General features: G+C 49.8%; 2 protein-coding genes across 8 annotated transcripts; both read right to left on the bottom strand.

Moving 5' to 3' along the window:
• Positions 1-791: 791 nt before the first annotated feature.
• ERAS (ES cell expressed Ras) lies at positions 792-4,312 on the bottom strand. The gene is made up of 2 exons (XM_028523466.2): positions 4,279-4,312; positions 792-1,741 (listed from the first exon to the last, which is right to left on the bottom strand). The coding sequence occupies exon 2, from the start codon at positions 1,710-1,712 to the stop codon at positions 1,029-1,031; it is 684 nt and encodes a 227-aa protein (XP_028379267.2). The 5' UTR covers positions 1,713-1,741; positions 4,279-4,312; the 3' UTR covers positions 792-1,028.
• Positions 4,313-5,628: 1,316 nt separating this feature from the next.
• On the bottom strand, positions 5,629-24,017 carry HDAC6 (histone deacetylase 6). 7 transcript variants are annotated; one of them, XM_028522389.2, is made up of 29 exons: positions 23,859-24,017; positions 23,061-23,180; positions 22,848-22,976; positions 22,624-22,712; positions 20,511-20,595; positions 20,374-20,414; positions 19,562-19,658; positions 19,333-19,430; positions 18,242-18,346; positions 18,049-18,117; positions 13,986-14,112; positions 13,808-13,873; positions 13,656-13,715; positions 13,489-13,578; positions 13,052-13,158; positions 12,895-12,962; positions 12,492-12,657; positions 12,276-12,404; positions 11,950-12,118; positions 11,521-11,654; positions 10,942-11,010; positions 10,637-10,829; positions 9,061-9,210; positions 7,562-7,736; positions 6,954-7,450; positions 6,764-6,868; positions 6,490-6,636; positions 6,265-6,393; positions 5,629-6,059 (listed from the first exon to the last, which is right to left on the bottom strand). In XM_028522389.2, the coding sequence occupies exons 2-29, from the start codon at positions 23,148-23,150 to the stop codon at positions 5,991-5,993; spliced, it is 3,453 nt and encodes a 1,150-aa protein (XP_028378190.1). In that variant the 5' UTR covers positions 23,151-23,180; positions 23,859-24,017; the 3' UTR covers positions 5,629-5,990. The 7 variants fall into 7 exon arrangements, with proteins under 7 accessions (XP_028378190.1, XP_035872984.1, XP_035872983.1 ...); XM_036017091.1 differs by having other exon boundaries at positions 23,843-23,978; XM_036017090.1 differs by lacking the exon at positions 23,859-24,017 and adding an exon at positions 23,645-23,738.
• Positions 24,018-26,810: the final 2,793 nt, after the last annotated feature.

Genomic DNA, 26,810 nt, shown 5'->3' with positions numbered 1-26,810 from the left:
CATGTGCCTCAGTAGCAGCGCCCACCCAGATCCTGAGCCCCATTTCTAGGCTTCACTCAGGTATGGGGAGCCCCTTTCAAGGGCCTGCAGCAGCATCTTCCAGGGTCCATCCTGAACACCAACAAGTGGCTGTTAGTGAAGTGTGAGTAGAGCCTGGGCCATGCTGCCTGGCGCTTCCACTTGCACCAGAGTGCCTTATGTGGGGAGGGGCGACCGGGGTGAGAGAGTGGACTGCAAAGCCAAGTCTCAGCCTTCCCAACCCACTCATATCCTGGCATGAAACTCTGAATACCAGAAGTTAGAACCTGGACCTCCAGGTCATTAAGAAAGTTATTTGTCAAGGGAGGAGGATAGAACATATCTTTCTTTACATTTGTTAGCTTGATTTGCAACACTTAAATATTCATTTCTATTGTATAGAGGCCGCTCTATCTGTACTCCTACATAGTCCTGAAGATATTGGGAGTTTAAGTGTTGGTAGCTGGTTCATGATCATGGTCTTTGCACCTGCTATTTATTCCCTGTGCCTAGTTATCTGCGTTTTTTGCTCAAATGTCACCTACTCAATAAGGCTTCCCATCACCTGTCTTTAATATATAGCTTTATGTAGTATGTACAAGTGTAGGGATTTTCTTGTGTCTTGTGTGACTCTACCTCCTTTGCACCCAAAGCAGGACCTGGCACACTGTAGGCTCCCCCACATTTCTTGAATGAAAGAGTTCTCACAATTCAAGTAATATTCTCACCAGTTTCACACCCACCCACATAATAATGCTGGGCATGGAGGCAGCTTTGAAACCTGAGAACATTTATTTTGTTTTGCACAAAATCTCTCCACCTGACAGAACATAACCAACAGTATGTTCCACATTAACAAAAAGCCCATCACCAAATTGAAAACCTCCCCAGAAGAGGGGTCCATCAATCCCAAGTACACCCAGTGTCTCACAGCTACTTGCTTGGTGTTGTCATATCAAGGAAGCATCACCCTGGCATGGGGGATGGTCCACTTTTCTTGACCAAGACCTTCAGGCCACAGAACAGCCACAGTGGCACATGGTCTTATGGTGCCGGGACTTAGCCCCACCTGATGCTGCCTCAGCCTCCCGGACCCTTTGGATCTCACGGATGAGCAGGGTAAAGGCCTCCTCCACACCTTGCCGTGTTTTAGCCGAGGTCTCCAGGAAAGGGGCCCCCCAGCTCTTTGCGAGGGCTATAGCAGCAGCATGAGTATCTCCTTTGGTGGTCACAAGGTCGCACTTGTTGCCCACAAGGACAAGGGGCCGGGAATAGTGAGGGCCCCAGGTGGCCCGCATCTGCTGCAGGTGGGTTAGAGATGAGGGGTCATCGAGGGCAAAGACACACAGCACACCATCCCCAGCAGCCAGGCACTGGTCACGTAGGGCCTTATGAATGGTCTGCCCAGCTGTATCCAGCACATTCAGAATGCAGCCTCCTTGGTCCAGGGTCACCTCCTTCCAGTAGGAATCCTGGATCGTCGGGTCATAGTCTTCCACAAAGCACTCATGGTTCAGCTGGATGGTCAGTGCGCTCTTGCCCACACCACTTGCACCCACAACCACTGCCTTATACTCTGGCAGCTTGCCAACAGCCCTGGAAGGTGCCTGAGCACTGTGGCTCTCCTGTTGGGCACTTGCATTCCATGTACCCAGGCCCAGATCAAACACATTAGACTTTTTTGGCGGTGCCATGCTCAGGGAAGAGATGTGGACAGCAGGCCCTGCAAGTAGGAAGAGAAGAATGCAATGGCAGAAGGAAGGGAGGCAGTAGGTTCGGCTAGGTGAGGACACCATGTGGGCAAGGGGGCAGCTGGTGTAACTGAGTCAACATTTACTGAGTGCCAAGTGTGTGCTAATCACCTTCTAATATGCTATATACAGTACTTATGCTGTTAGTTCTTTTTCTCTCATTCCCTTGTACAACATAAACTCTGTGAAGGCAGGAATTTTAAAAACAGCTTCATTGAGATACACTTTAAAAGTTAACCTAGTTAAACTGTACAATTCAATGTCTTAGTATACTAACTAAGTTGTGCAACCATCACCATAATCTGAGAACTTTTTCTTAACTCCCAGAAGGAATCCCCTACCCATTAGCTGTCCTGCCTCATTCTGGAGGGATGGCACAGATTTCATCGGTAACCCCGGCCCAGCACAGTGCCTGCCATACAGTAAGTGCTAAGCAAATTCCTGGGCCCAGGGAGTATATGTTCTAAAAGGTGGAGACAATGAACCAAATAAATAAGTGAATTATGAGGTCTGTGAGCCATTATCTTAAACTCAGTCTTTATTATTCAACATACTGCTGCAGGGAACCTACTGTGTGGCAAGGTGGGGGAAAATAGAAAACCCTGGCCCTCAAAGCATTTGCCGATCTAGTCAGGAAGACAGACAACAACAGAGATATTTCAGCAACAGGTGATAAGCATGCAGAAGGTGCTTGGTTAATGTTAGCATTTTACTTATGATTTAAGTTTCATTCAATACTTGGAGAAGATTCCGGTAAGCCAGGCATTGTGATGGGTGTGGGGATGGGAGGGGTTGGGAGGTGTGGGGTGGGGATGTGGCAGTAAACAAAATAAAGTCCCTGCCCTTAGGAGAATTAGATTCTACAAGTGAGAAAGAGACAATAAACAAGATAAGCAAGTAAATCACCAAGCAATTAGAAGAGGATGGGCACACAGCAGGCGCTCAATGAGTGTTAAGCTATTAATAGCAAGTCACCATTAACTCATTCAATACACATCCTGATCTTGGTTCAATGTGTGGCCCTCAGGAAATGCATCTTAATAGCCGATACCAGTCTCCCCGGAAACCTGGGGGCAATGGCAGTTTGCGAGTAGATGGGGCGGGGGTGGGTTCAAGTGTCTCTGGGGGTTTCTGTTGAGTTTGGGCCCTGGAGGTCACAAAGGGAGAGAAAGGTCTGGTTGTGAGGTATTCAGCCAGGAGATTACTGAAAAGTTGTTGGATGTGCTCGTTCAGAAAGGGGGCCATGATGAGGAAAGAGGTAAACAGGACAGAGTTCTGGGGGTCCCCAACATTGGGGAGACAGAGAGGGAGAAGATATAGCTATGGGGACAAACTGAGAGGAGGGGGAGAGGGTGGAAGCAGTGAGGCCACTGCAGTAGTTCAGGTGGGCCACGGTGGTAGATGTGGAAAGGGGAGGTCGGAATCTGGAATATTCTGAAGGTAGACTTAACTGGCAGGATTTACGGAGACTTTAAGAGACAGGGGAAGGGGTCAAGGATGACTCCTTAGTTTTGGGCCTGGGCAGACGGAAATCTGAGGGTGCCCTTATTTGAGGGTGAGGACATATGAGATGGGCTCTTCTCTCTTGGCAGATTGCCATAATCCTAAAAGCACTAGGTATTTACTGAGAACCTAGCTCGTGCCAGGTGACCCTCCTGCAATGCTCATACTCAGTCCCCCTAGCACCCTGGTGAGGCATGGACTGTCTATCACCACCATGGTCACTGTATCAATGAGGAACACCTGGCGAGATTCAGAGAACTGAGGGGATGGTGACTGGCCTGAGGTCCCACAGTCCATCAGAGATCAACAGCAGAGCGGTCTCACCGGTCCCAAGTAATATAGAACCACTTGCTGTGCCAAGTGCTACTGGAGTGTCCTCAAGAGGCCCTTAAGATCCTGAGATTCCCCTCTTCGCCCCAAGCCGCTGCACCCCACCCCTATCCCTGCTGCCTAGACCACATCACATCCATTGTGTGTCCTTTGTGTTAGTCTAACTACCTGAAGGGGGAAGGGGTTGGGGGTGGTACAGATTCAGGGAACGTGGGGGTCCAGCCTAATGTGAGCCCTTACAACAATCCCCCTTTCAGGGCTAGCCCAGAACCACCTCAACTATGTTTCCCGTAACTAAGTCAGGTGCTATGGAAAGTTTGGGACAGAAAGTGACTCCCAAGTTTCACCCTAAAACCCTGACCCTACAGTCAGTCTGGGCCATCTCGGACAGTTTTTCTTTAGCAGGGATGGTGTATGGCATGGGAACGGACCCTCCACCCCAAGGTTGGGTCCGTGGGTCCGCAGTCCTGCTTCTGGCCCAGCACGGCCTGTGGCGCAGTTCGGCCTCCACAAAGCGGGCGGCTGAAGGGGCCGGGATGTGATGGCCGGCCCTACAGAAAAGAGTGGTGGAAGGCGAAGAGTACCGCAAACCCCACCTTGGTCGCGCCCTCAACAGCCCTAGGTGGAGAACCCTCCCAGGCTGGGTCTGGTCTGAGGGCCCATCCGTCTGGCTCACCTTGGTCCTGGGAGAGGAGGTTGCGCTGAGACCCGAACTCACCGCAGCTCTGACAGGACCGATAGGGGGAGAGGTGCACCAGTCCCAGAGGAGGAGGAGGAGGAGGAGGAGGAGGAGGGGGCGGGGGCACGCATGCGCTAGTGGCCGCCCTAAGGGCCCCTCTACTGGCACACCCCCTCTCCTCGATCTGACCCCTTCCCGCCCCAGGGTGAGCGCGGGTCTTCTCCCAGCCTGTTGGTGGCGCCAAGGAGGTCTGATTGGGGCGCTGACTGGGGCCAGACCTCTCCACATGCCTTCTGTATCCTGCTGCACCTCACCCTTACCTTGCCCCCATCAGGGCTGCGGTTTCGGGTTTTTAGTGTGTGTGGGGTGTTGTACTTCTGACCTGAGTGGCCAGACTTTGGGAAATGTTTTGAAAGGGCCTCTTCGAAGCCATGAGGTCTATGCTGCCTCAAGCAGGCTTTTTGGTAGCTTGGGAGAGGGCTGTGTCTGTTCCTGCAGGGAAAGTGGTGCCAGAGAAGAGGGTTTTATCTCTACTGGAGGGAAAGAGGTGCCAAAGAGCGTTGTGTCGGTTCCTGGAGGGAAAGAGTAGCAGGGGAGTGGTTATTCTGTCAGGGCAAAAAACCTGGGATGAGGTGGACATGTGCCAAGCCTAAAACATTTCCCAGACTCCCTTGCAGCTATGACAATCATGTGAGAGTTCTGATCAATATGTAAGCAGAGGTGGGGCATCCAGAATGCTCCCGAAAAGGATGGACTGAGCTGGCCACAGCTCCCTTTCCTTTCTTCTTGACTAGGTAGAGCTCTAGTGGTCATCTTAGGATCATAATGTGGCCATGAAGTCCAGGAAACCTCAGCCCTTAACTCCTTTGAGTTGCCAAATTAATTCTCATGTGGGACAAATAAATCTCCAAAATCATCCTCTCCAATTCTCCACCCCTGGTTCATAGTAAGCACTTCTCCAAAGAAGCTACCCATGACTACCAAATTTAAGTATGTTAAACGTGGACACCCACCTTCTCCAAATCAGGACAAAAAGATAGATGGAGAAACTGAGGCCTGGTAAGGACACTTCCTGATAGTTTTCTTACCTTCTCAGCCCAGGGTACAGCTGGGACTGGCTGTGAGGTTCCTATTTCTAAGGCACTCATTTTCTTACAGATTCCACCATTGAATCTTTATTGCAGCCAGTCAAGCTACTTGCTCTATTTCCAGTTGGATTTTTGGGTACTGGCTGGGCATGGGGTTGACCTGAAAAGATCCATGCCCTCATTTCTTCTATACTCATCAGCCCTGTCAACCAGAGTGTGGGGTTCTCCACCCACTTAAGATTAAAAGGCTTTCTCCAGCTTTTGTAACAGTTTGTACTTTATTACATATGCAACCCCACCACACCTGCCAGTTGGTTCCTCCTCCCTCCAAAGTGTCATCTTGATATAAGTCCCCTCTTGGGGCCACTGAGCTATATCCCCTTTCTTTTTGGGGCAGAGGAGATGGATTCCCTGGAGTAAGCAGTGGGCAGGGGGAGAGCTATAATTCATCAACATTGTCCTCTGACAGGTATTTAAACTTAAATCAGCACCCTTGGGGAATTATAAAGAGTTTTCAGGAGGGATGGAGTGAAGCTGCCCCTCATCCAAGGAACAGATTCGAGTGAACTAAGGCTGGTCTATCTTGGGCCTTAGAAGGTGAAGAGGAGCATGTTCTAGGAGTTAGTGTGAGTGGGGCATGTCTTCCCCAAACTTGTTCTGGTGGGCGATGTTCTTCACATCTAGGAGAGCCTGAGGAGGAGGAAAGACAGGGTAGGTAAGAGAGTGAGGACGCCCTTTACTTCAGCCAGGGGACTGCCCCCACTCCAGCCTTCTACCACCCTGTCTCTTGGACTATCCCTCATGCAGTAGGGCCTTCATTCTCCCCCTACCTAGTTACAGAAGGTGTGTGTGGGGGGTCAGTGTGTACACATTAGAGGACCTGCCCAGCACCCACCTGGTGGTGAACATAGGCCTGACATCCATAACACCAGGTAGACAGGTCAACGTAGCTGAGGACTAGTGGGTGTCCTGAGCTTTCGTGGTGCTGGAGCATATGGGCATTGATGTAACGGCTGCAGTAGACCTGAGATCAGGTAGAGAATGTTGGACAGGGATCAGCACCCATCTGTGGTTTTTTCCTGGGCCAATCCCAGCCCCAACCCCTTCCTCTGCTGCATACCTCGTAGCAAGACAGACATGCCCAGTTCTCCTGGAGTGCTCCACATTCCTGACAAGGTTGGCTCACATCCAGGCCTCCTTCAGGAATGGGGCATACTGCCACCAAATGGGGACACCAGAGCAGTGGTGTCACAGCATAAAACATAGCCTGCATGGGTGAAACTGAGTAAGCTAGGGATTTATCTCTCCATTATATGTTCCTGAATCACATGCTCCTACCTGGAGGCACAAATGGGCAAAAGGACACCAGAGTTCCATCCACTCCCTGAGCTCACCTGGTCAGTGTCCCCAAAGGCCTGCATTGAATCATCTATGTTCTGATCTCCAGCTATCTCTCCTAGTAGCCTCTCCTCTTCTGCAATCTGAGACTCTGGGGCCTCCTAGACACACAGGGCAAGAGATGTATCTGAGAGTCCTGATTCTTGTCCCTTCTTCCCTCTACCTGGGTGTGGTGATGGGCCTTACCTGAGCCTTGTTGCCTAGTTCCAAGGTCCTAAGATTCCCAACCAGCGGACTGTGGGATATCTGGGGTGTGGCTCCTTGCACAGGTGAGGTTGGAGGAGTCTGGCTGTTAGCACATGAGGCTTGAGGGGTTTGAATTAGCACATCTCCTCCCACAGGCTTCTCTGAGGTGGTCTGGTCCAGCGTGGCTCCCCCTGAGGCTGCCTCTGAGGTAGTCTGGTCCAGTGTGGCTGCCTCTGAGGTGGTCTGGTCCAGCGTGGCTCCCCCTGTGGCTGCCTCTGGAGACTGGTCCTTAGTGAGCTGTACCACAACTGTCTCTGAGTTAGTCTGGGCTGGAATGGACTCTTGCACAGAGGGTGCTGGGGTAGCCTTCCCCATGCCTGCATCCAGATTGGACCCTTCTAGCATGGTCAGCCTCTCCGTTGATCCAGGATTGGCTGGTTGGATTGCCTCCTTGGTGACTGACATAGAACTGAAGGGTCCTTCCTTGTCTTCGACTTCTGAAACCATGGGAGGGAGATCCTTGAGTATAGGTGCTATGCCCACTCCTGCCTCTAATCCTTGCCCTTCCCTGAGCCTCCCATTGTCCCCAATTTTCCATAACTACTCACTTGTGGCCCGCAAGCTGCGCCAGTATCTGCGATGGACTTGGATGGTCTCAGTGATTGAGGCCAGGGCCCCTGATAGTGGGGGCCGTGACAGGGTGAGCAGGGGTGGCGGGTCCCCAAGGAGGGTGCGAGTACAGGCAGCCATGGACTCCGAGATGGATGTCAGGTTATAGCCACCCTTTTTAAGGAAAAAAGAGTGAAAAGTATGATGGAGTGTCCTCAGGGAATTTGGGAGGCAAGATGTCCTGCTTCCCAGTCCTGCCTCAGGGCCCTACAAGTCTGGAGGGTGGCAACTGGGGACAAGTGGATGGAATCCACATTGGTCTGTCCCACTGGTTATTGAGGGGGATAAACTGTGACGTACAGTGGAAGATAATAATAACCACAATAATGATAATGATAGCAGCATTAGTAATAGCTGCTGCTCATTAAGTGCTTGCTGTATGCCAGGCCGTATTCTAAGGACCTTATGCATATTAAATCAAACCTCAAACCACACATGCTTAATCTGCACAGTAACCTGTATTCACAGTCCAGGAACCCCTGACTGCACTTGCAGAGAAGCTCTGACCCCAACTAGTAGAGGAGCAAAGGTCGTTCTCTCTACATGAACCCCTGTCCTGACCTGGTATGGGAACACCTTTTTCTCACACTCTATAGGAAACCCAGTCTCTGCTCTCTTTACAGATAAATACACTGAGGCTCAGAGTGCTTAGATGATTTGTCTGAGGTCAGAATGGTTGGCAAAAGGCAGCACTGGGCTTGGAACCTGGGCTATTTGATGAGAGTCCATGTTCTTAACTACCACCCCACCCTGCCACATGCAGTCTGGGCACACTGTGAGACCTTCTACTAGCCTCTCTGAGACTTATGGTCCTCATTTGTAAAGTAGTGAAAACAAGCACATGAGACTGCTGACAGGATTAAACTAGAGCACAAACAGTGCGTAATAATAAGAAGCTATAGCACTTCCATGGTGCCAGGCGCTCTTCCATGATTGGCCAGCCCCATCTTTACACATGAGGAAACTGAGGCCCAGTGGGCAGGGACACTGAGTAATTTACAAGAGGTCACTGAATTTACAAATCTCAGGAACTTGACAGAGGCAGTTCAAGTAGTGGTAAAAAGCATAGACTCTGGAGTCAGGTTGCTTGGATTCAAGCCCTGGATCTGCCATTATTAAATGTGTGGCCTCTGGCTAGTCACTGATTTAGAGAGAGGAGAATGATGAGGTCAGCAGACCCCACCTCAGAAGGCTGCTTTGTCAATGAATTAATAATAAAGTGTCAGAAGAATGTCCTGCACATAGTGAGTACTCCATGAACATTGTTGATGCTGGTGTTGTTATTAATGCCCAGTATGTGCCAATAATTCCACGTGGGGGCACTCAGAGGAGATTTTAGGAAATCACCCCCAGTGTTGTAGCCAGTCAGCAGAAAGGGCAGGACTCCCAAGTCTTCCAATCCACCCCTCACAGTGGAAAGGGGGACTGAGAAAGTTACCTCCAGGATTAGGATAATGCGGCCCCCGGCAAGGCCCATCAGCAGGTGGGTGAGGTGGGCGTAGCCCTCGGGTGACAGCTGGCAGCCCCCCAGTGGGTCTCTCCATGCGGCATCAAAGCCAGCTGAGACCAGCACCAGTTCTGGGTTAAACTGAGGCAGGGAGAGAAGAAAGGCACGGGCATGAGGCTGGGGGCTTGGGTAGATAGTAGGTGAGGTAGACTCACAGACATGAGATGCAAGTTGGACAGATGGAGACATGGGACTTGGAGGCTGGGAGACAAGGGACAAGAGCCCTGAAATCAGGAAGGGGAGGGTATGGAGACACAAGACAAAGAGACATTGAGTAGGATAGACAGTCATGGACACATCACACACAGATTTAGAGACATGAAACACTAGAAAAGGATAGATGGGGACATGAGGCAGAGTCCTGAGATGTGGAGACTCAGCCATCAAGAGATGGTGACATGGGACACAGAGAGACAGAGATATATCCTCACACACATGCCCAAGGGTGAGATCAAGAGGTACATGCTCCCCTCCCTGGGTCCAACATGCAACATGTGCAAAAGACATGAAGTTTTATACACATGGTGCAAAAGAGAGGTGCAGGCATAGTTCCATTACAGAATATGACAATTCAAGTGCCACACACAGAAGGTGGTCACATACAGCCACATATACTCACATACAATCAGACAGCCCCATATAGACTGAACTACACCTTGTACTAGTCACGCACAGTTTCTCATGGAGGGGACAGTAATCCAGTCACCCCTGCAGACACAATCATACATGTGCCATCACTATCCAGTCACAACAGTCTACAACTGTTGCGTCCACAGGTAGCCACTTACATACACAGTCGCACACATGATTTCATAGTTACACGCACATAAGGTAGTCACAGCCACTGTGCATCATAACACACACGTACCATCTTAACTTGCATGGCTGCACAGAGGTCCGAGATGGCACTTTGATCTGCCTTCTGACTTAGTCACACACACACACAATCTGCCACAGACACACAGAGTTTACACAGGGAGAAGGTGGTTACCTACACCCTTCATACAGAATCAGACAAATATATACAAGCCACCTCCAGTCAGAGAAACAGAGCAGACAGCCCCAGCAGAGAGACAAAAAGATAACTGTCACACACAGCCTCCCACATGTAGAAAGACACACTGGCTGTCACAGAAAGAGCACCCATCACAGAGAAGTAGTAGTAGAAAGAGCCACCCATGCAGAGTCTCACACACATACTCAAACCCCTCTCCACCTTGCACATAGTTCCATTGAGATGGCAGCCATACAGGACCACCATCACATACAGACACTGGTGACAGTGTACACCCAGAACACACACAGCCAGGAATACAAAGACTACCCTCGCACACCCAGAAGTCTCTCACAGTTGCATACAGAGACGGCAGTCACATATGCAAAGGCCATCACAGAGTCACTCCCCCACCCATTGCCACTAGTCTCACAAGATCAGCCACCCAGAATTCAGACACATGTGCCCTCACTGCTACCCACACAGCTGTGTTGCATACATCCTGAAGCATACCTCATAGGCAATGGGGAGCACCAGACGATGCCAAGCAGCCAGGTACTCGGAGTCACCCATGCGAGGACCATTCCACGCCACATTGACTGTAAAGCCCGTGCCTGCAGACCGGCCCACCTGGTTGCTGGCGCCCTCATCCCCCATGGGAAAGAAGGTGCCATGATCATAGCGGTGCAGGGAAATGTAGAGCACACTGCCAGAGACAGGGTGGGGAGGGAGACCATGCCTGGTTAGTAGCCTGGCACCCCTGAAGCATGGCCCACCCATCTCCCTGGCCGTATTCCACCCCTTCCCTAGCCCCTCACCTGGGGTCCTCCTCAAATATGTGCTGAGTTCCATTACCATGATGCACATCCCAGTCCACAATCAGGATCCTGGGGAAGGACAGCTTCTCAGTTACCCAGGACACTGGCCCCCGGGGAAAAGGCAGGGGCCAGACCCCTTGGCCTGTCTGCAGGGGCATCTACATCTATTGTGGGTGGCCACATCCTGGGTCCCCAGGAATAGGGTTGGGTGGCAAACTTGTGGGTCCTATGAAAGTTAGGGTGACAGCTGACCCTGGGTCCTGAACAAGCACTCGGTCAGGGCTAGCCTGAGGCCCTGTGAGAGTAAGCACTGGGGGCTCGGACCCAGGGTTCTATTGGGATAGTCATCAGGGGCCAAAATGCTGGGGGAGGGAGGACCCTGGATCCTGTTTCATAAGCACCTGGGAACCACAGTCTTGGGGGTCCTCTCTAGGTAAGCACTGAGAGGCTAGACCCTCAGTCCTTTTTTGGAAAGTGCTGGGCATCTGGACACTTGGGTGTTTCTGGGTAAGTCCTGGGGGGCTGCACCATAAGGTCTGCTGAGTAAGCACTGAGCTGGGGGGCGCAGGGAGCCCTCACCGCAGTGCATGCCCACTGATGGCCTGGGCATGGCGAGCAGCCACAGCCACAGAATTGAAAAAGCAGAAACCGCAAGCAGCATCCTGCTCTGCGTGGTGGCCGGGAGGACGCACCACGGCAATGCCATTCAAAACCTGGGGGAGGAATGAGGGGCCAAGATCAAACCACTGTGCTCACTGCTTTCCTTCTCCTTATCCCCTTGCCTTTCCTGTTCTCTCTTTCCCACCCTTCCACTACCAGCTGCTAGGGGAGCCCAGTCCTGCAGCCCCAACCTCATGGCTGCACTTCCCAGTAAGCAAGGCCTGTGGTGAGCAGGGGTCTCCTCCCCATCCCTCTTCCCTCAGGCCCTGCCCAATTTTCTCAGAGTAGCCCCTCTGAATCCCCCAGGACTGCCTCTCTGAGCCAGAGCCCCACCCAAAACAGCCATACCTCTCCTGCCAGCACAGCTTCCACAAGACAGCATGAGGCACCAGTGGCCAGCTGTGCGCAGGCAAAGGTGCTGGGACAGATGTAGATGGACTCAAAGTTGGCACTCTCGCGGTGCAGCTCCCGGGTTTTCATTTTCTCTGTGGCCCGTAGACGACCCACATACTCAGCACTGCAGGCACAGAGGGGGCACCAGGGAGAGTCAGGTGGTTCTGTCCCATCCACGGTCCCTCCCATGACCCCCCACAGCTCTGTGTACCCAGGCTCCAGCCTCCAGGTGGCATGTGTACACTGAGGCCCCATGCCACCCCCAGGCACGAGGATCTGACCTATGGCAGGTGAGCAGCTCAGCATCTGTGGCAGGCCGTGCAGGCAGGGTGAGACAGCGCCCGGCAAGGCCCAGCTCCTCCAGACGGCACATGATCCGGGAGACACGCTGGGGTATCTCGGGGTGGTGGCTGGGAGGTGGGGGACAGAGGCAGGGCTTACTGCTTGAGGACCGGGAAGAATCCCTGCCCACTTAGCCCAGCTCTTCAAACACATACTTGTCCCACAAGTTATAGTGATCCATCATCCGCTGGTCATAGACCAGCCCTGTGCGAGCCTGCAACACTGGCCACATCAGGATTGGGAGCGCTTGGGGTGGCCATGGTCCCTCCTCTTCCTCCTCCACGTTGTACCCCTCCACGTGGTCTCCCTCCAGGGTGTCATCTGTAAGGGGAAAGAACATTCACCCTACTCTCCCACCCTGGAGCACTGTAATACTCTAAAAACTCGGTTTACCCAAACAAAAAGAGGTAGGAGGCCTGAAACCAGGGCACAGTGAGAGAGGGTCTGACCATCCCTCAGAAAGGCAGCCCAGGAAAATCAGAGTGGGTTCTAGAAGAGTCTCTCCACATGGTTCATGCCATGCCTGACCTCCCACTAAGCCTACTCCTTGCCGCCTACCTGATCTCATAAGTGTCTCCCAGAAGGGCTCCAGGGCTTCCAGAGTACAGGACAACGATGACAGGGCACTGGATGGCAGGGGAGGGGGAAGTGTGACCAAATGGCCCCCAGGTAGGCAGTGAGGGTCCCTCTTTTCCCCTGCACCACTTGGGCTCACCTTGCACAGGGGGCACCAGGGGACTCCAGCATGGGGCAAGGGTCACCCAGAAGGGTGTGGAGAGAGGCACTGACACCCTCAGCCAGGGAGCGAAGGTTGTAGCCACCCTGGGAGAACAGGATTAGGGGGGGTTAGGAAAGAACCAGATGTTACCAAGGAAGAGTAGAGTAATATTAGCACTGGGGTTCTGACTGCATGTCAAGCAACAGTTTAGAGTGACTTCATTTCGTTCACTAAACGGTGCAGTGACATGATTAGTACTAGTATTATGACCCAATTTACATAAAAAAGCAGAGGTACAAGGAAGTTCAGTGACTTAGGTGAGACTGTCCAGTTAGGAAGTGGAAATGCTGGGACAGAAATTCCTGCTGGACTTGGAAACCTTGTTCTCATGCCCTCCAGGATTCATGGACTCAGAGATGAAGGGAGTTACTCACCTCCAGAGACAGGATCAGCCTGCCTCCTGCCAGACCCATGAGCAGGTGGGTTAGCTGGGCAAACCCTGCTGGAGTGGTAGCCATCTCACCCTGGGGGAACATGGAGGGTCAGCCTGGCTCCACGTACCCCCTTCTGCCTACTTGCCATCCCAGAGAGCCCACCTTACCTTGGGGTCTCCTTGGAGGGCATCAAATCCAGCGGCCACCAGGACCAGCTGGGGCTGGAACTGAGGGAGGAAAGGACTACATGAGGCCACCTGTCCTCATGGCCCACTCCTCACTGTCACCCCTGCCCCAACATATCCCAGACCCCCAGGACCTCAAGGGCGACAGGCAGCAGGACTCGCAGGAAAGCAGCAATGTAGTCGGCATCTCGCATCCCCACCTGCAGACAGATGCCCACAATGGTAAGATGGGGGCATTCTGCCCTCTGCCTCGAGCCACTGAAGGGCATGGGTGAGCTTCACTCTCGGGGCAAATGGTGGGCAGACACTGACCTGGTTCCAAGGCACATTGATGGTATATCCCTGGCCTTGGCCAAAACCTATGGTGGACCAGTTAGAGGCCTTCAGGTGGGGCCAGAACCGACCCTGCTCATAGCGATGGATGGAAAAATAGAGCACACTGGGGGCAGAGAAAACAAGAGATCGGGGCACTGGGGGGCTGTTGAGGAGTCAATCCCACAGATACCCGCAACCCACAGTTACCAGTTTTCCTCAACCATTCATTCATTCTCATTATTTTCCCCATTAAATCTTGAATTCATACATTCACTCATTCTTGCATTTTATGTACCCATTCCTTCCCACTCATTTATTTCATCTTTTACTAGAACTCTTCTCTCAGCAAACATTGCTGCCCCCTCAATGCCCACCCAGTCTAGCTCTGAGACCCTGGGAGCTAGTGAGTGGGTGTCTCTCAGACCCCAAGGACCCCTGACTCCGTGGGGACTCTAGATCATGCCCACCTACTCACCCCACCTGCCCCTGTGACCAAGGTGGTAACAGCAGGACAAACCCTGTGACTCTGGGAGGCCCATAGGGCACATGGGGCTTTAAGTTGGTGGGAGCCAGCTAAGGCTGCCGAGATCAGTGGGCCAGGCTAGGGAGCTTAGTATTTCTTCTGAAGGAAGTGGGAGACTCAGAAGTTAGGTTAGGAGTTGGTTCTTCGTGCAGAACTGGAGTGGGGGTGATAGCTGGGGCTCCATGAGGCCAATGAGGGGACAATTCCTTCTTTCCAATACCTCATAGGCCACCTCTACTACTTCTTTTACTGTATAGGTTATGTGGTGAGAAACAGAGCACTCAGAGCAGTGAGGGAGACTGACAGACAGAACAGATGTTGAAAAGACACAGTGGTCCAGAAAGCCCAGCAATGGGGTATGGGAGGGCTTAATGCTGATTGAGGCAATCCAAATGAATCATCTCTCATTTTTCCATCCATCCGTTTATCACTCCCTGCCTTATTCCAGGAAGGATTTAAGGCATATTTTTTCTTTTTCTTTTTTTTTTTAAGGGAAATGCACGAAATACTGGTAAGCAATGAATCTAAACAAACTTGACAATCCTGTTTTAATAAATGTTAATAATGTAGTTATGAAATTTAATAAAATTGGTATAAAAAGAGTCTTGAAATTGAAGAAAAATATCTTGTAATTCGGGAATGAAACTCATGTGAAAGCTCTAGTATTGAGTAGGTGGGGGATGATTTTTTTAAACTCTGATATATAATCACCAGTTCTAAGCTTAAGGAAGAGAACTATACCATAGAACATAAATATTATTATCAGGAAGAAGAAAGAACTAAAGAAAAGATTTGAAGAAAGCCAACCCCACAACAGACCCACCAGAATCAACAGAACTAACACCCAGGAAACTAAACTTATAAAGCAAACAAAAGGAGATTTTAAAATTATGGTCGACTGATTTCCAGTGAAGAAATGGTGGACAGATAGCATAGGTTTACCTCCTCCCTTTCCTATAATCCTAGTCAAAAGATATTAAAGCACAGGTGGCAAACACAAGGCCTGCAGGCAGAACCCAGCCCTCCAGTTCGTTTTATCCAGCCCAGCACCTTGTTTCTACCTGGCAACAGGGCTGAGCTCCTTGCTCCTAGTTAAGGAGTAGTTACATTTATACAACCTGAAATTACATTTGGTCCTTTGAAGGCAACTGTGAGGCTGATATAGCCCCTGGTGAAAATGAGTTTGACATAGCTGCATTAAAGGAATGTTAAACAAGTATCCACCCAGAAAGACAGAACAGGGGTGGGGGAAGGATTCAGACAATAAGAAAGTTCAGCAAGTCCCTGAAAAGTACTTGGAGGCTCCAGGGGCCCAAGGGGATGACCTGGGGTTGCCCTTCTGGAGAAATCAAGCAGTTTCAGGTCACTGCATACAGAATCAGTCCTGAATAACCAACTCACCTAATGACCAATTCACTAAACTTGTTTCTTTTAACTACTTAGCTTTAATTGTCCTGTTTTCCTTGCCTTCACAATAGTCTTTTAAGGGGTGTTCAACTTGTCTCCATCCCAGAACTTTCCTGTTGGAGTTAAGACACTAAGATGCAGGGAGACTCAAGGGCATGGATAAACTCTTTATCATTTTATAAAAAATAGATTAAACAGAAGGGAATGAAAATCAGGCTGACACCAGACATCTGCAAGCAACACTGAATGCTAGAAAATAATAAAGCAATGTCTAGAGAACAGCCAACCTAGATTAGATGGCGGGCCATGGGAGCTCAGGATCTACGCAAAGAAGTGGGTCCCCTGCAGTCTGTTTGACAGAAGGCTGGATCCACAACTACTGCTTAGCAGTGTCCCTTTCTCAGAAGGATTAACTCAATCATTTTCTCCTAGAAGGGTAAGTTGGTGTCCTTTCTGGAGGAAAATTTGGCAGTAGGTCCCAGGCTTTGAAGCATGCCAACCCTCTGACCCAGTAACCCACGACTGGAAATTCATCCTATAGATACACTAGAAGTGTAAAATTATATATTTACCAGACTATTCAGTGTAGAATTGTCTGGTAAAAACTGGGAGGCACTGTAAATGTCCCAGAGGTACACCCATGCAATGGAACACTGTATAGCCATTACAAAGAAGGAGGTTTTTATTTAGTTATTTATTTTTATTATTTTTCCCCATTATCAGTATCCCTCCTATACCTTCTTCTACCTCCACTCACCTCCTGCCTTGAAGGAGGCACATTTTAGAGGCACTAACATGAAGCAGTGCCCACCACATACTGTTAAATGCAAAAAAGCAAGTTGCCAAAGATTGTGTAGAGGATTATCCCCTTAGGCAGTGTGTTAATAATAATGAATATTCACGCATCTATAGGAAAAATTCTGTAAAGGTATAACCTAAACTATCAACAGTTATTTTATTTTTTTAAATCCTCCCCCGATGATATATTCATTGATTTTAGAGAGGAAGGGGGCAGAGAAGGGGAAGGGAGAGGGAGGGAGGGAGAAACAGAGGGAGAAAGCGGGGAGGGGGGTGGTGAGAAGAGAAAAGAAACATCGACTGGTGGCCTCTTGTAGTTGCCCCAACCAGGGATCGAACCCATGACCTAGGCATTTGCCCTGACCAGGTAATAAACCCTCAACCTTTTGGTGTATAGGAACAATGCTCCAACCACTGAGCCACACCAGCCAGGGCTCAACAGGTATTTTTTAAAAAGATTTTTATTTATTTTAATGTTTAAAAATGATTTTATTTATTCATTCATTCATTCATTTATTTATTTATACACAGTGGGGAGGGGAGAAAAAGAGGGAGAGAAATATTGATGTGTGGCTGCCTCTCGCATGCCCCCCACTGGGGACCTGGCCAGCAACCCAGGCATGTGCCCTTACTGGGAATCCAACCTGTGACCCTTTGGTTCACAGGCCAGCACTCAATCCACTGAGCCACCCAGCAGGGCCTATTTATTTATTTTTAGACAGAGGGGAAGGGAGGGACAGAGAGGAAGAAAAACACTGATTGGTTGCCTTTTAAATGTACCCCCCAACCACTCCCAACCAGGGACCCAGCCCACAATCCAAGCATGTGCCTTGATCCAGAATCAAACCTGAGACCTTTAGGTTTGCATGATGATGTCCGACCCATGGAACCACACCAGTCAGGGCTCAACAGTTATTATTGAGGTAATGGGAATTATAGGAGATTCACTGCTACTGATATTTCTGTATTATTTAATTTTTAAATAAATAATTTGTAGTAATCATAATTAGAAAAAATAAAGTAGTAATTTGAGGTTCACTCCAGCTCCAAGGTAAATTGGTGAACAAGATCTCCAAATATTTGTGGGTGCAAATCTCATCTCTTCCCATTCTTCTCTGTGTGACTTTGTAACCTGTAAGCATCAGTTCCTCCATCTGTAAAATGGGGAACTCAACAGTCCCTGCCTCAGAGTGAAATTAAGAAATCAGACTCAGAGAGAGCAGCACAGAACCCGGTCCCAGGGATGCCCCCAATGAAGGCTAATGCCTTCCCTTCCCTCCTGGGCCCCTTCTAACTGGGCCTCTAGCATCCGGAGTGATACTTGGGGCATACCTGGGGTCCTGGTCAAAAGTGAACTGTGTTCCTTGACCATGGTGCACATCCCAATCCACAATAAGGACCCTGTGAGGGGAAGAGAAGGGGGCACTGTACAAGAGGATCCAGGTGCATCTGGGGAAGTGCCCAGACTAGGCTGCACCAGCCTGTGCCACCCCCCATCGCATCTGCCCTGCTGCTTGCTGCTGACCTCTGAATGCGGTGCTTCACTTGAGCGTAGCGAGCAGCCACAGCCACATGGTTGAACATGCAATATCCATCCATAAGACTATGCTGGGCGTGGTGTCCAGGAGGCCTGGGCAGGACAAGGAAAGCCACGGATTGAGGGTTCTTCCTCTGCAGAGACAGACTCCCTTGCTCTCTAATCCTGGACCACTGGAGAGTCAGCTCTCTACCCAACTCTGCCAGTGCTGATTCCTGCCAATCTGTCAGGAGCTGAGTAACTGGGGCCCTCGGACTCTCACCCCCGAGTCTACTGCTCTCTTTTTGAAGGAAACTTGATGATGCTCCTCAAAATTATCAATGCATACACCCTCACACTCAGTCACTATGTACCTGGGGACTTAACCCACAGCCTATGTACCAAAAAGGATAAAATAACATGTTTATAAATGGGCAACAATATTTGCTGCGGCCTTTTTTGGAAACAGTAAATGACTGGGGAGAGCCGAAATGCCCAACAGTAGGGAGTTGGTTAACTTACTCTACACGTGCACACTGGTGTTCTACATGGGTCTAAGCTCTACACTGTTAGAGAACAGCTTTACAAGATGTTTAAGTGGAAAATGCGTGGTATGGAAGGGAGCTTCCTGAATGCTGGAGTGCTCCCCTAAAATAGGGGAGGGAGGAGAAAGGCTGTATCTTCTGCATTTCATCAGTTCTGGGATGCCAACAATGATGAGATGTACTGTGATTTTACATGCCAACAACAAAACAGAAAATGCTGCCAACTGAATTCTGAGATGTCACTGTTTATAAGATGTATCTGAATTTCAAGATGTTACCAATACGAAAAATATGCATTTTAGAATCAACGAAATATGGTTATGTACTCCATGCATAGGCGCAGACTATTGCTGGAGGACATGTGAGTTACTGGTTACACAGACTACCTCCAGGAGAGGAAGCAGGTGTCTGGGGGATGGGAGTGGCAGAGAGACTTTTTCTTGTACCCTCTTTTATACCTTAAGCATGTACATATACTACTCATTAACAATCCATTTTACATTTGAGGGAAGAAATTTTTTTAAATGTAGAAAGCCAAATGCTGGCAGGTCCTACCTGATGATGGCCATGCCATTCTGGATCTCCGCCCCGAGGACCGCATCCACCAGCCTGAGGACAGAGCCTGAAGCCAGGCAGGCACAGGTGTATGAGTTCTGGAGAGACAGTGGGGAGCCAGAGAGGGAATGAGGGAGAGAGCAGCCCTGTCCACTCCAGGTGGGGTAGCTGTGGGGTGGGCATCCCCAGGAACGCTATCACCCTTTGCCCTCACAGTTCCCATCCATACCGGATGCAGATAAACTGAGTCATAGGTGTCTGCTAGGACACGGAGTTCTCCCTCATTCATGTATTGGGTCGTCTCCATCAGATCAATGTATTCTAGGCTGGGGACACAGACAGAGGATGAGATTCAGGGGACTGCCTCCTTCCTTGGCCCTAAGCCAGGGCCCTGGCTCCTCCCCAGCTAAGTCTTCCAAGTACCACACCCCTGGGCAAGTCAACCTCCTCAACTGTCATTCTGGGAAAACACTGAGATACAGGTCACATTCCCTGCTTCTTCCCTAGCCCACCTCATTTTCACTGATATTCCTTGCCTTCTCTAGCCACACCAAATCCTATTGCCTGGCCTTTGGCCAGAATGTTCCAGCTGTCTCTACTCCCATTCCCTGAACCCTCCTCTTCATCTGACTCACTTTTCTCTCTTAAAGTTCAGCTCAGATCCCCCCTCTGACAAGCTACTTCACTTGGGCCACACCACACTAGGCCCCTGGTACTGGGTTCCTACAGCACCCTGGGGAACACTGTGATCACTCTGTCCACACATCCACCAGTTGCTAACATACCACAGTATAATAACAATAATAGCTCAGCGAGCTGATGATATGTCAGGCATCATTCTAAGTGCCCAACATATATCAAACCCTCCTGAGGAACATTTATTTACTAGTCCCCGTTACAGGCAATGACACAGAGTCAATGAGGCTTGGCAACTTGCCAACGGCCAAAGAGCCCATGGCATTCTATCCCACAGCATCCAGTCTGCCCTGGTGGGCCCAGGGTAGCCTCCTCCCCATCCCTATAAGGTTACCACGCCTTCACCTGTGAACCAACATCAGCTCCTCCTTTTCAGCAAACCGGGCCTGGGGAGACACAAGGAACAAAGGGCTAAGGTGCTGGCCACACCCGGGTTCTGTCAGCTTCGGCTCTCTACCCAAGGTGCCAGCTGGGGAACTCACCTGAAAGGACACACAGCGGTCTAGGAGGCCCTCTCGGATCAGTTGCTCCTTGATGGCATGGAGCCGTTCTGGGCCTTCAGGGAAGCTGGGTTGATAGACATAGTCACATGCACACATAGATACATACAGGGACACAGGTGAGAGGCACATCTGGTCTTGCACATCTCCAGTCACCCTTGCACAGCTGCCCATGCCAGAAGCTTCAAAGTCACCCCTGATGCCTACTGGTTCTGTTCTCATAATATATCCAAAGCCTGACCCTCTCCTCATTACCTCCACTGCTGCTACCATAAATCTACCACCCGGGATACTGCAGTCACCTCCTCACTGGCCTTCCAACTTCTACCCTCATTCCTCCAACAGTCCTATAGTCGCACAGTAGCCAGGCATTGGTTAAAATCCAAATCAGGCCCTGATTGGTATGGCTCAGTTGGTTGGACGTCATCCTACAAAGCAAAAGATTTGCTGGTTCAATTCTCAGTCAGGGCACATGCCCGGATTGTGGGTTTGGTCCCAGTTGGGGCATGTGTGAGAGGCAACCAACTGATGTTTTTTTCACTGTTTCTCCCTCTCTCCCTCATCTCTAAAAATAAATAAATAAAATCTTTTTTAAAAATCCAAATCAGATCACATCCCACCTAAATTCAAAACCTTAGCATGGCTCTCATCTCATCAAACCAAGTACTTTTCAGCTAGCTCTCCTTCCTGCCTAGGACACTCTGCTACCTGTATCTTCATGGCTCACTCCCTCACCTCCTTCAGATGCCTGCTCAAGTATCAGCAAGGCCATCCCTGACCATCCTACTCAAAACTGAAGAGTCCCCTCCAGTGTTCTTTCTGCTATTCTCCATCCCTCCTCCACTTCAGCATTGCTCTGCAGCACTTGTTTGTAACACACTGTATCATTTACATTCTGTTTACTGTCTATTTTCCCCCTTGAAAATATAATCTCCAAGAAGATAACGGTTTGTTTGTTTTGTCTGCTGCTATGTCCCTAGGTCTTCAAGAGATGGTAGATCTGTATTCAGTAATGAAATATTTTGCCATTCTGAGTCTTCCATTGGGATAGAGAAGATAGATTCTGAATTGGTAAAAATGTAAGTATAATAATGAGCAAACAATGACCAGGCTAGGAAGACCTCAAATATCAGGTGTGGGAGGGAGGGGAGTAGCTAGGAATAGCCCTCTCTGAAAAAGTCTCCTTGAGACATGAATGTTAACTGAGAGAAGAGAAAATGGAAACAAATCTCTGGAAGAGGAATCAGCCAGGGCAAAGGCCGGACATAAGGGAGTATCAGGAATGTCAGAAGAACAGCAAAAGGACCAGTGTGGGTGAAGTGAAGTGAAGCGAATGAGGGGGAGGATTGGCTGATGAGGTCACCAAGGTGATATGGGGCCAAATCACATGGAACTAAGAGTCTAAGATGAAGAATTTGAACTTTACCTTGAGGGCAGTAGTCTGCCCTTGAAAGATTTTAAGAAAGAGAACACTATCTTGAACTTGGTTTTAGGCTGCTGTGTAGACAATAGATAGCAGGGTAAGAGTGAACACAGGGGACAAGGGAGGAGGCCTCTGCAAGTATAAGTGAGTAATGATAGTGGTGGCAGTGAAGGCCAGAAAAGGTCAGAGACTGAATACATTTAAAATAGAGCCAAAAGAATTTGCTGATGGTTTACAACATGTGTGAGCAAATGGGAGGTATAATTCTTCTGTTTCAGCCTCTTCTTCAAGGGCACCTTCTGGGAACACTGGATACTGGTCCACAGTCCTCTATTAAACACTCTTGAAGCCACTGTTCTTAAGTTCTCCTACATTAAACACTTCACACTGCTGTTCTTGTTTAATCATCTGCTCTCCTACTCACCTATCAGCTCCTTGAGAAGGGACCCTGTCTTGTCCAACACATTTGTATCACCAACTCCCATCACACAGTAGGCACTCAATAAACATTTTCTGGCTAAATGATAAGAACCCTTTCACGCCTGAGCCCCACCTTCCTAAGTTTTCTGCTTCCAGTGTCTAGACTAGTGCAAGAAAGGATCTGTTCTTCCTAATAGCTCTAAGTGTGCATATTTGTGTGGTTCAGAGACAGCTTGGCAGAGTCAGCCTCACCTGTCATCCCAGAGGCAGTGGAATTCATTTAGCTGCTCATCAAACACCAAGCCAGTACCAGGCAGTGTCTTGGCCTCAAGGTTCAGATCCTACAGGGAAAAAAAATGGGAGACACTGATCCATTTAGGGCCTGAGTCAGAGGTAACATCCCATGCTGTCCAGGATGGAGAACCTCAGGGTTTCCATTGTCACAGGAAGCTAAATTTCAGCCAGGCCTCTCTTACCAGCCCTTGAAACCCCACAATCAGGTCTTGCTCTGCTGCTTGGCTGAGTTTCTTCATTCTTCCTTTCTTCTTTACCTCCGCTAGTTTGGGGCTGGAGCGGAGTCCAGCACCCTTCTTAACACCTGGCTTCTGCCAAATAGAGAGAAAGGTCAGAGTCCACTGCACAGCCCATTGCTCCCCCTCCCTCTCATCAGAACAGGTCTGGGGCCTCACCGATATGCTGGAGTCAAGGGGGGGCGAGTGTGGGTTGTGCCTACTTCTTCGCTGCCTGGTTGTGGTGGAGTCCTGGCCGGTGGAGGTCATGGTCGGGGAGACTTCACCCCTGATGCGGTTCTGGGGGGTGCGGTGGAGGTGACTGAAGGGGCTAGGGTGCCCTAAGGACCCCGCATCCCAGTCTCTTTCCAGGCCCCGCCCCTTATGCTGTCCTAGGGTCCACCACCTTCTAAAGCCCGTCTCTCTCAATCCCCTCTCCCTCCACTGGAATGTCCATTCCACCTGGCCCCTCCCATCCCACTAGACTCCTTTCAAAGAGCAATTAACCCCCAGACTTCAGTCCATTTTAAGGCCTGATCTTTCCAGCAAATCACCGCCCCTTCCGTTCTACCAAGACTCATTCCTAGATCCTTTCATTCCTCTCAGCCTCGCCCAGACCCCACCTCTTCCAGACTTGCCCTTTCCACCCAATCTCCCAGATATTTACCCACCCTTTCACTCAGCCAGCCCCAGCCCCTGGCCCAGGCCTGACTCCACCCTTAACGATCCACTTAACTCCACCCCTTATCCGCCGGGACCGGCACCTTCCACTAGGCCAGATTCCACCCCTAACGATTCTACAAGCACCGCTCCTCAGGGGACAGCCCCTTTCCTTCCACCAAACCCCACCCCCTGCCCAAACCCTACCCCTAACGCTTCCCCTAGCCCCTTCAGTTTCTAGCCACCTCCCGTCAGCCCCGCCCCCTCTGTCGACGCCAACCAATCCCTTCCTCATCATTCACTGGGCGCAGTGCAGACCTTTCCTCAAACTCCGCCCAGGGCTAGTACCGCTCAATTTCCAGCGACCTGTGGGGCTGCTCGTGCCTAGGCCCGCTTTTCCATTGGGCCAGTTCTCTCTACTGACCGCCCAGATCCCGCCCACCCCGGGAATCTGGCTGCACCGCCGCGCTCCTCCTCAGAGCAAACGTTTGGTTTGTACGTCATTACGTGATGCGGACCGTGAAGCGAGCCGTGTTGCGCCTGCGCGAAGTACCCGCAGTTCGACGTTGAGCTTAGGCTCAAGCTTGCCCCTCCCCCAGCCGCCGACGCTTTCTTTCTGGTTGCCCTAGCTTCTGTCCCTCCGTCCTTGTCCAGTCACTTAGGAGCCCTCCAGGTCCACGGCAACAGTGCCGTGCAGTGACTCAAGACAGCAAGCAAGCGAGCAAATGGTGTTAGGAAAGGGTATCTTCTCTCCTTCCCGTGGCTTCCCGCGCGGCGTGCAGTGATGACGTACGCGGGTGGGTTGGTGCTCGGTTAAACTGGAAAATGGCTGGTGGCGGCCAAGTAGTAGTGCTAATGATGCTAAACGTGGTGATGATTTTTCTGCGTTAATGTTCACGAAGGTGTGTCATGAGAAAGGGAGTGTCCCCGAAAGTAATCACACAACATCAGCTCTCCAATAAATAAGCTAATAGGTTTACATGCAGTTTGCATGCAGAAAGGAGGAACTTAGGCAATAGAGCAATAGAACAAGCTGAGCGAGCATACAACAAGCCACAATCACTTACGGCCTCCGCGGATGGAGAGGCACGCGTTGGTCTCAAGCCAGGCAGCTACAGTGGCGGCATGGGTCTGGGGGAATGGAAGTCCTATTGAGCTCAGAGTGTGACCTGTTGTGGCATAGCCAAGCTAGAGCATGGGATGGTGGAAGTTTTGAGTCCTTAGAGCCCGCAGCGAGTGGTGGTCCCACTGATGTCGGTGTCCAGATGGAGTTTTTATCAGGCTTGCAGTTTGTGGTCCCATCCCAAGGGCATTCCATTACACCTCATTACCTCGGTCTTAAGCATATTGCCACTTGACAGTAACTGTCATGGCTGACAGTGACTCCATATTGGATTGTGAAAGGTTATTCAAAAAGTCCACTCTGCTCTTGCTGTATACAAGGTGATACACAGGGAGCACTCACCAAGTGTTATCTATTAATATTCTGTCCTGGAAATGGATGTTGGGGCCAAAGGAGTCTTATTAGTGGCAAGTGATTGTAATGATAGCAAGTATTATGATATGTCAGGCATTGTTGTAAGCCACAATTCTGTGAGGTAGTTCCCTTTAGTAAGGCTACTTTGCAGATAAGGAACTGATGATACATGACTTAGTCATGTGACCTTGGGCAAGTTACTGAACATCTATGTGCTTCAGTTTCCTCATCTGAAAAGTTGTGATAAAATAGTGTCCAGGGCCAGAATGGACTTGAGGAGGGGAGAGTTTCTTGAGCAGCAGTTCTCCCTGACAGCCTCCACCGAGTAACCTCTGTTTCCAAGTGTGTGCATAGGGGGAAGGGGGAGTTTCCCCTGTAGGGAGGACTCCCTCCCGCCCCACGTCTAAATAGCCCCACAGGAGGCGGGTTTGTCCTCCTATCTCCCTTTCTCATTCTTCACCATTTCCTACAGGGCTGTAGGCTGGGACCGGAAAGATAAGCGGTCTGGGGTTCAGCATCGCTGACTAACAAACAGATTGACAGCCCCACCACCCACTAGCTGGGCCCTCTGACCTTCTTGAAAACTCTAGTATCAGCTTTCTCTTCCCTTCCACTCTTTCCCTGCAACAAGTCGTTTGTCCCAGTGGAAGAGTGCAGCAGCCCTAACACCTTTAAATCTCCACATACACCAAAGAAAACATAATGATACACATTAAGGAACATTCTGGGGTTATGGTGCCTGCAAAGTAATAGAGTGGGGAGACTTATAAGAGTCAAGGCCCATGTTTCCTGTATAGTCAAAAGAAAGCAGGAGTCAAACTTTTTCTATGAAGGACCAGAGACTAAATATTTTAGGCTTCGTAGGCCACATACAGCTTCTGGTATGTTCTTCTTTCTTTCCCTTCAAACATGCAAAAACAGGATGCAGTCTGGCTTTGGCCTGAAGAACAAAGTTTGCTGATTCCTTCAATAGAGTGTTAGCCTTTGGTTTCCATTATCTGGCTGGGATCCTTTTACAGGATAAATGCAGAAGTTCCATACTTCCTGAGGAGAGGTATTCCTTTTGTGTGAGGTATGAGGACTGATTCATGGACAGGGTCTGGTCATTTCTGGTATTTTTCTACTAGGTCAAGCAAATGTCCCTGTACAGAATGAGAATAGAGATTCCTACAGTTTCTATAGTGTTGTTCTTCCACTGAACCAAGCAGGGGTTTCTATGCAGGACAAGACAGTTGTTTTTAGAGAGCTCCAGGCTAGGGGTTCCCATACAAATTTGGAATGAGGCTTCTTAGACTACATTATGACAGGTTCCTACAAAGAGATCAAGTGGTCCAATTCAGGGTCAGCACAAGTGTTTCTGTACAGGTTTGGATCTGTGTTCATATAGACAGTAGGATCAGGTATTCATATCCAGATTCAGTCAAAAGATTATTATTAATTGGGCCAAATCAGTCTAACTGTTTTAACAAACCCAGAATCTTAGGGGTTTAACAAATAAATATTTATGTCTTGCTCATACAAAACCCAATGTGAGCCCTGGTTGGTGTGGTTCAGTGGATTGAGCACTAGTCTGGGAAACAAAGGGTTGCCAGTTCAATTCCTACTCAGAACACATGCCTGGGTTGTGGGCCAGGTCCCCAGTTGGGGGTGCACAAGAGCCAACCACACATTAATGTTTCTCTCCCTCTCTTTCTCCCTCCCTTCCCCTCTGTCTAAAAATAAATAAATAAAATCTTTTTAAAAACCCCACAAAATCCAGTGTGAATATTTACTACTGATTATTCATGGACCCA

The sequence above is a fragment of the Phyllostomus discolor genome, chromosome X (genome assembly GCF_004126475.2).
Source record: "Phyllostomus discolor isolate MPI-MPIP mPhyDis1 chromosome X, mPhyDis1.pri.v3, whole genome shotgun sequence".
Lineage (NCBI taxonomy): Eukaryota > Metazoa > Chordata > Mammalia > Chiroptera > Phyllostomidae > Phyllostomus > Phyllostomus discolor.
Note: the sequence above shows the minus strand (reverse complement) of the source record. Positions and strands in the feature narration are given on the sequence as shown.

Coding starts and splice junctions, on each gene's coding strand:
- ERAS (XM_028523466.2), bottom strand. CDS start 1,712: ATGGCACCGCCAAAAAAGTCTAATGTGTTTGATCTGGGCCTGGGTACA.
- HDAC6 (XM_028522389.2), bottom strand. CDS start 23,150: ATGACCTCCACCGGCCAGGACTCCACCACAACCAGGCAGCGAAGAAGT. Junction 12,963..13,051: donor CCTGGTGCCCCCTGTGCAAG/GTGAGCCCAAGT, acceptor CCTGCCATCCAG/TGCCCTGTCATCGTTGTCCT. Junction 6,060..6,264: donor AGGCCTATGTTCACCACCAG/GTGGGTGCTGGG, acceptor CCTCCTCCTCAG/GCTCTCCTAGATGTGAAGAA.